This window comes from Tachyglossus aculeatus (genome assembly GCF_015852505.1).
Source record: "Tachyglossus aculeatus isolate mTacAcu1 chromosome 12 unlocalized genomic scaffold, mTacAcu1.pri SUPER_6_unloc_1, whole genome shotgun sequence".
Classification (NCBI taxonomy): domain Eukaryota; kingdom Metazoa; phylum Chordata; class Mammalia; order Monotremata; family Tachyglossidae; genus Tachyglossus; species Tachyglossus aculeatus.
The window spans coordinates 19,885,762-19,894,628 of NW_024044828.1; the positions used below are offsets into that span (position 1 = coordinate 19,885,762).

The 8,867-nt window shown below is 50.1% G+C and overlaps 1 protein-coding gene across 1 annotated transcript; it reads left to right on the top strand.

The window, feature by feature from the left end:
- The first annotated feature begins 727 nt into the window (after positions 1-727).
- On the top strand, positions 728-7,729 carry NDUFAF1 (NADH:ubiquinone oxidoreductase complex assembly factor 1). The gene is made up of 4 exons (XM_038741358.1): positions 728-1,294; positions 3,235-3,420; positions 5,709-5,783; positions 7,436-7,729. Exons 1-4 carry the CDS (start codon positions 785-787, stop codon positions 7,577-7,579), a joined length of 915 nt encoding a protein of 304 aa, XP_038597286.1. The 5' UTR covers positions 728-784; the 3' UTR covers positions 7,580-7,729.
- The last annotated feature ends 1,138 nt before the right edge of the window (positions 7,730-8,867 follow it).

Here is an 8,867-nt window from a genome sequence, read left to right on the forward strand (position 1 = left end):
GTCTCTCTCCACGTCAATCCATACTTCATGCTGCTGCCCGGATTATCTTTGTCCAGAAACGCTCTGGGCATATTACTCCCCTCCTCAAAAACCTCCAGTGGCTACCGATCAATCTGCGCATCAGGCAGAAACTCCTCACCCTGGGCTTCAAGGCTGTCCATCCCCTGGCCCCCTCCTCCCTCCCCTCCCTTCTCTCCTTCTCCAGCCCAGGCCGCACCCTCCGCTCCTCCGCCGCTAATCTCCTCACCGTACCTCATTCTCACCTGTCCCGCCATCGACCCCCGGCCCCCGTCCTCCCCCGGGCCTGGAATGCCCCCAATCCCTCTGCCCATCCGCCAAGCTTGCTCTCTTCCTCCCTTCAAGGCCCTGCTGAGAGCTCACCTCCTCCAGGAGGCCTTCCCAGACTGAGCCCCTTCCTTCCTCTCCCCCTCGTCCCCCTCTCCATTCCCCCCATCTTACCTCCTTCCCTTCCCCACAGCACCTGTATATATGTATATATGTTTGTACAGATTTATTGCTCTATTTATTTTACTTGTACCTATCTATTCTATTTATTTTCTTTTGTTAGTATGTTTGGTTTTGTTCTCTGTCTCCCCCTTTGAGACTGTGAGCCCACTGTTGGGTAGGGACTGTCTCTAGATGTTGCCAATTTGTCCTTCCCAAGCGCTTAGTACAGTGCTCTGCACACAGTAAGCGCTCAATCAATACGATTGATTGATTACAGGCGGAAGCGGGCTGGTGCCAGACCTGGTCTTCGTCGCCTCACCCCGTCCACCCGCCCGCCATGCTGCCCGCCCTCAAGCTGCTACGCCTCCGCCCGCGTCCGCCCGTCGCCGACCGGCTCTTCCGACGCCGCGGCAGCGCCCGGACCCCTCCGGCGGCCCCGGGGCCGGCCCCCCAGCGCCGGGACGGGGCCGAAGCCGGCCTGGACATCGTCTCCCCGGAGGCGAAGGCGGAGCGGGATTTTGACGGAGCCATCAAGGCCGAGTTGGCGGACCAGCTGAAGCTCCTCAAGAAGCGTTTCCTGGACCACCTGGTGGGTCCGGAGGGCCGGCCCATGCGGGAGGTCCTGCTGGAGAACGCCCGGGTGGTCTGGCGGTTCCGCGGCCCGGCGGACCTGGCCGGGTGGCTGGTGACTTCGGACAAGGCCATCGGCGGCCGCAGCGAGGCCTTCCTGAAGATGGGCAGGAACAACCAGAGCGCCCTGCTCTACGGGACGCTCAGCACCGAGGTCCCCCGCGACGGGCAGACCCGCTACAGCGGCTACTGCGCGATGATATCCAGGATCCCCAGGGTGGGTCTGGGGCCCGGACCCACGCGGGACCCGCGTATTTAGTCTTCTAGGGACCGCCAACTTGTCCTTCCCAAGCACTTATAATCATCATCATCATCATCAATCCTATTTATTGAGCGCTTACTGTGTGCAGAGCACTGGACGAAGCGCTTGGGAAGTACAAATCGGCAACATCTAGAGACCGTCCCTACCCAACAGTGGGCTCACAGTCTAAAAGGGGGAGACAAAACCAAACATACTAATAGAATAAATAATAGGCCAATCAGTCGAATTTATTGAGCGCTTCCTGTGTGCACAGCACTGGACTAAGCGCTTGGGAAGTACAGATTGGCAACATCTAGAGACAGTCCCTACCCAACAGCGGGCTCACAGTCTAAAAGGGGAAGACAAAACCAAACATACTAATAAATAATAGTCCAATCAATCAATCGAATTTATTGAGCGCTTACTGTGTGCAGAGCACTGGACTAAGTGCTTGGGAAGTACAAATTGGCAACATCTACAGACAGTCCCTACCCAACAGTGGGCTCACAGTCTAAAAGGGGGAGACAAAACCAAACATACTAATAAAATAAATAATAGTCCAATCAATCAATCGTATTTATTGAGCGCTTACTGTGTGCAGAGCATCATCAGTCGTATTTACTGAGCGCTTACTGTGTGCAGAGCATTGGACTAAGCGCTTGGGAAGTACAAGTTGGCAACATATAGAGACAGTTCCTACCCAACAGTGGGCTCACAGTCTAAAAGGGGGAGACAAAACCAAACATACTAATAAAATAAAATAAATAATAGGCCAATCAATCGAATTTATTGAGCGCTTGCTGTGTGCAGAGCAGCATCAATCATATTTACTGAGCGCTTACTGTGTGCAGAGCACTGTACTAAGCGCTTGGGAAGTACAAGTTGGCAACATATAGAGACGGTCCCTACCAAACAGTGGGCTCACAGCCTCCTTAGTATAGTAGTGAGTATCCCTAACTATCACTCGGGAGAACGGGGTTCGATTCCCCGACTGGAAGATGGGAACTTTCCCGCCTCCATCCCCCCCTTCTTACCTCCTTCCCTTCCCCACAGCACCTGTATATATGTATATATGTTTGTACATATTTATTACTCTATTTATTTTACTTGTACATATCTATTCTATTTATTTTATTTTGTTAGTATGTTTGGTTTTGTTCTCTGTCTCCCCCTTTTAGACTGTGAGCCCACTGTTGGGTAGGGACTGTCTCTATGTGTTGCCAATTTGTACTTCCCAAGCGCTTAGTACAGTGCTCTGCACATAGTAAGCGCTCAATAAATACGATTGATGATGACGATGATAAAAGACTGGAGTGCTGGAGTAAGCGCTTGGGAAGTACAAGTCCAGTGCTCTGCACACAGTAAGCGCTCCATAAAGGTGACTGAATGAAGGAATGAATGAATTTACTGAGCGCTTACTGTGTGCAGACCACTATTTTGTTAGTATGTTTGGTTTTGTTCTGTCTCCCCCCTTTTATTCGTTCATTCGTATTTATTGAGCGCTTACTCTGTGCACAGCACTGTACTAAGCACTTGGGAAGGACAAGTTGGCAACATCTAGAGACGGTCCCTACCCAACAGTGGGCTCACAGTCTAGAAGGGGGAGACAGGCGACAAAACAAAACATATTAACAAAATAAACTAAATACGTACAAGTGAAATAAATAAATGAATAGAGTAATAATGGTACTTTCCAAGCGCTTACTCCAGCGCTCTGCACCCAGTCGGCGCTCAATAAATCCGACGGAATGGAGGAATGAGCCCATTGTTGGGTAGGGACTTTCTCTAGATGTTGCCAACTTGGACTTCCCAAGTGCTTAGTCCAGCGCTCTGCACACAGTAAGCGCTCAATAAATACGATTGATTGATTGATTGATTGATTGATTGATTCTCCGCCCCCCCCCCCCCCCCCCCAGGGCTTCCTGGACAAGAAGGAGTCCTACGACTGGTCCAACTTCAACACGCTCTACCTGCGCGTCCGCGGCGACGGCCGGCCCTGGATGGTCAACATCAGAGAGGACACGGACCTCTTCCACAGGAGGCATTTGATGTACAGTTACTTCATGTTCACCCGCGGCGGGCCACATTGGCAGGAAGTCAAGGTAAATCAATCAATCAATCGTATTTATTGAGCGCTTACTGTGTGCAGAGCACTGGACTAAACCCTTGGGAAGTCCAAGTCGGCAACATGTAGAGACGGTCCCTACCCAACAGCGGGCTCACAGTCTAGAAGGGGGAGACAGACGGCAAAACCAAACATACTAACAAAATAAAATAAATAGAATAGATATGTACAAGTACTATGTTGCCGACTTGTGCTTCCCAAGCGCTTAGTCCAGTGCTCTGCACAAAGTAAGCGCTCAATAAATACGATTGATTGATTGAAGATAAATAAATAGAGCAATAAATATGTACAAGCATATATACAGGTAAAGGCCCCCGGAGCCAAGGCCGCCCCTTCCCTGCGCAGATTGGAGCGCTGAGTACAGTGCTTTGCACACAGTAAGCGCTCAGTAAATACGCCGAGCGAATGAATGAGGAGGCTCAGCAATTCCGGGGGAGGTGAAGGGAGGCCCGAAGGGTGCCCGGGCTGTGGGCAGGAGCTGATTGTGTTGCCATCTCGTACTTCCCAAGCGCTTAGTACAGTGCTGTGCACACAGTAAGCGCTCAATAAATACGATTGATTGATTGTAACATCTGTTAAGCACTTACCATGGGCCAGGTACTGTACTAAGCACCTCCACTGAGTTGAAAACTCTTTTTTTTTTAAGGTATCCGTTAGCACTTACGAGCTGCCAGGCACTGTACTGTACCAGATTGGAAACTCCGCTAGATTCAATCAATCAATCGTATTTATTGAGCACTTACTGTATGCTGAGCACTATACTAAGCGCTTGGGAAGTCCAAGTTGGCAACATATGGAGACAGTCCCTACCCGACAGTGGGCTCACAGTCTAAAAGACTCGTATTTATTGAGTGCTTACTAATAATGATACTAATAATGATGGCATTTATTAAGCCCTTACTAAGAAATAAATAAATAGTAATGATGGTATGTTGCCAACTTGTACTTCCCAAGCGCTTAGTACAGTGCTCTGCACACAGTAAGCGCTCAGTAAATACAATTGATTGATTTGTTAAGCGCTTACTATGTGCAAAGCACTGTTCTAAGTGCTGGGGTAGATACAAGGTGATCAGGTTGGCCCACGTGGGGCTCACAGTCTTAGTCCCCATTTTACAGATGAGGGAACTGAGGCACAGAAAAGTCCTACAGCTGACCAGTGGCAGAGTCAGGATTCAAACCCATGACCTCTGGCTCCAAAGCCCGGGCTCTTTCCACTAAGCCACACTGCACTGGGGTGGTTACAAGGTGATCAGGTGGTTCCACTGGGGGCTCACATCTTAATCCCCATTTTACAGGTGAGGGAACTGAGGCCCAGAGAAGTGACTTGCCCAAGGTCACCCAGCTGACAATTGGCGGAGCCGGGATTTGAACCCATGACCTCTGGCTCCAAAGCCCGGGCTCTTCCTAGAAGCCATACTGCTTTTCTATTTGAAAGCTCTTTTTTTTAAGGTATCCGTTAGCACTTACTAGCTGCCAGGCACTGTACTATACCCGATTGGAAACTCCGCTAGATTCACTCAGTCAATCAATCGTATTTATTGAGTGCTTACTAATAATGATAATAATAATGATGGCATTTATTCATTCATCATTCATTCAGTCGTATTTATTGAGCGCTTACTGTGTGCAGAGCACTGTACTAAGCGCTTGGGAAGTCCAAGTTGGCAACATCTAGAGACGGTCCCTACCCAACGGTGGGCTCACAGTCTAGAAGGGGGAGACAGAGAACAAAACCAAACATATTAACAAAATAAAATAAATTGAATAGATATGTACAAGTAAAATAGAGTCATAAATACGTACAAACATATATACATATATACAGGTGCTGTGGGGAAGGGAAGGAGGTAAGGCGGGGGGGGATGGAGAGGGGGCCTCAGTTCCCTCATCTGGAAAATGGGGGTGAAGACTGTGAGCCCCCCGTGGGACAACCTGATCACCTTGTAACCTCCCCAGTGCTTCGAACAGTGCTTTGCACAGAGTAAGCGCTTAATAAATGCCATCATCATCACGTGTTGAGATGGGGGGCGGGAGGGGGCCCAGCAGAGGATATTAGACTGTGAGCCCACTGTTGGGTAGGGACTGTCTCTAGATGTTGCCAACTTGGACTTCCCAAGCGCTTAGTCCAGTGCTCTGCACACAGTAGGCGCTCAATCAATACGATTGATGATATTAGAAACTGCCCCCCAAGCCCCTTCTGGTCAGGTCTTTGCCCCCCGCCAAGGGGGGAGCACCGATGTGGCGCTAAACCCTTCCTCCCTGCAGATTCCCTTTTCCAAGTTCTTCCTGTCCAGCCACGGGAAAGTCCGGGATGGCCAGTTCCAGCTCCTGGCAGACAAGGTCAGTGGCGTCCATCCGCGTTGGCAGGCCGGAGGAGGGTGGTGATGGGTGGGTTTTGTTCTGACGCCCTGACACCCGTCCCCACGTTCGGCCGGGTTTCCCCCTTCTAGACCGTGAGCCCGTTGTCGGGTAGGGACCGTCTCTATCTGTTGCCGACTTGTCCTTCCCAAGCGCTTAGTCCAGTGCTCCGCACACAGTAAGCGCTCAATAAATATGATTGAATGAATGAATGAATGAATCAATCAATCGTATTTATTGAGCGCTTACTGTGTGCAGAGCACTGGACTAAGCGCTTGGGAAGTACAAATTGGCAACATATAGAGACAGTCCCTACCCAACAGTGGGCTCACAGTCTAGAAGGGGGAGACAGACAACAAAACCAAATTAACAAAATAAAATCATCATCTTCATCATCAGTCATATTTATTGAGCGCTTACTGTGGGCAGAGCACTGGACTAAGCGCTTGGGAAGGACAAGTTGGCAACATGAATGGCTGAGTCAGTCAGAGAGCGAACCCTCTCTCCCGCATCCCCCTCCGCAGCGGTGCTCAATCAGTCAGTCGTATTTAGTGAGCGCTTACTGTGTGCAGAGCACTGGACTAAGCGCTTGGGAAGTCCAAGTTGGCAACATCTAGAGACGGTCCCTACCCGACAACGGGCTCACAGTCTAGAAGGGGGAGACGGACAACAAAACAAAACACGTGGACGGGTGTCAAGTCGTCAGAACAAACAGAATGAAAGCCAAATGCACATCATCAACAAAATAAATAGAATAGTAAATATGTACAAGTAAAATAGAGTCCAGTGCTTGGCCCATAATACAACCTGATCAGCTTGTAACCTCCCCAGCGCTTAGAACAGTGCTTTGCACATAGTAAGCACTTAATACGATTGACTGATTGATTGATTAATCAGTGCCATCATCATCGTCATCATCATAATGGCATTTGTTAAGCGCTTACTATGTGCCAAGCACTGTTCTAAGTGCTGGGGCGGGGGGGATACAAGGTAATTAGTCCCACGTGGGGCTCACAGTCTTAATCCCCATTTTACAGATGAGGGAACTAAGGCACAGAGAAGTGACTTGCCCAAAGTCACCCAGCTGACAAGTGGCGGAGTCGGGATCGGAACCCATAACCTCTCCCAAGCCCGGGCTCTTTCCACTGAGCCACACTGCTTCTCGAAGCACTTAAATACCACCGTTATTATCAAGTCGGCTGCAGTTGGGCCGCCAAGCCCAAGGGGTAGAACCGAAGCCGGCCAGTCACGGCCCATCAGGCGGCCCACCCCGGACCCTCAGTCAATCCATCGTATTTATTGAGCGCCTACTGTGTGCAGAGCACTGTACGAAGCGCTTGGGAAGCCCAAGTTGGCAACATCTAGAGACGGTCCCTACCCAACAGTGGGCTCACGGTCTAAAAGGGGGCAGTAGGAAGATTTGGGAGGGATGTCTCGCCGACATGTATCCCCCCCGGCGTGTGGGCTGGTCCGTCCCACCGCCCTCCTGACTCAGTCGTTCCGACTGATGTTTTTATCCCGCCTGACGTTTTTATCCGACTTGCGAGGGGGAGGAAGAGCGAGCCTCTCCCGGCCCACCCTTCGGGGCTGGGCGACCCACGAAGCTCTCCCTCCCATTCCTCCGTGCCCCAAAGGTGGCCACGGTGGGCTTCACGCTGGCCGACAAGGTGAACGGGCCCTTCTTCCTGGAGATCGATTTCATCGGCGTGTTCCACGACCCCGCGCACATCGAGGAGTTCGCCTACGAGAACACGGAAGTCCTGTGCCCCCGCCTTTAGGTGGACTCACCCGCTTGGAGCCCCAAGAACCCCGCTTTGTTACGTCGTAGACGCTCTTTGCAGGTGGTAGGGCAGGCCCGTCGGGGGGCAATCCCTTCGTCAACTTTATTAATGATATTATTAATAAATCATTTTTTTGAAGCACTATCATCATCATCATCAATCGTATTTATCGAGCGCTTACTATGTGCAGAGCACTGGACTAAGCGCTTGGGAAGTACAAATTGGCAACATATAGAGACGGTCCCTACCCAACTATGTGTCAGGAACTATTTTAAGCGCCGGGGTGGATACGGGCCCATGAGGTTGGACGCGGTCCCCGTCCCATACGGGACTCACGGTCTTTTACATTTCACAGATGAGAGAACGGAGGCGCAGAGAAGCCAAGTGACTTGCCCAAGGTCACCCAGCGGACAAGCGGCAGGATCAGGGTTAGAACCCAGGACCTGCGACCCCCCAAGGCTCGGGCTCTATAATAATGTACATATTATCATCATCGATCGTATTTATTGAGCGCTTACTGTGTGCAGAGCACTGCACTAAGCGCTTGGGAAGTACAAGTTGGCAACATATAGAGACAGTCCCTACCCAACAGTGGGCTCACAGTCTAAAAATTACATATTACATTTGTACATATTTATTACTCTATTTTACTTGTGCATATGTATTCTATTTATTTTATTTTGTTAGTATGTTTGGTTTTGTTCTCTGTCTCCCCCTTTTAATCGCCATGATTAACATTGGTTCCCTGGTGGCTGCGATCCACATCTGTACCTGTAATTTCTGTGTTTGAACGTCTGCCTCCCAACCTTCTAGACTGTAAGCTTGTTGAGGGCGGGGCATGCATCTGTTGGGAAGCAGCGTGGCTCAGTGGTAAGAGCCCGGGCTTTGGAGTCAGAGGTCATGGGTTCGAATTCCGGCTCGGCTACATATCTGCTGTGTGACCTTGGGCAAGTCACTTAACTTCTCTGCGCCTCAATTCCCTCATCTGTCAAATGGGGATTAAGACTGTGAGCCCCCCCGTGGGACAACCTGATCACCTTGTATCCCCCCAGCATTTAGAACAATGCTTTGCACATAGTAAGTGCTTAACAAATGCCATTATTCTATTCTATTTATTTTATTAATATGTTTTGTTCTCTGTCTCCCCCTTCTAGACTGTGAGCCCACTGTTGGGTAGGGACCGTCTCTAGATGTTGCCAACTTGGACTTCCCAAGCGCTTAGTACAGTGCTCTGCACACAGTAAGCGCTCAATAAATATGATTGATTGATTATTATTATTATTAT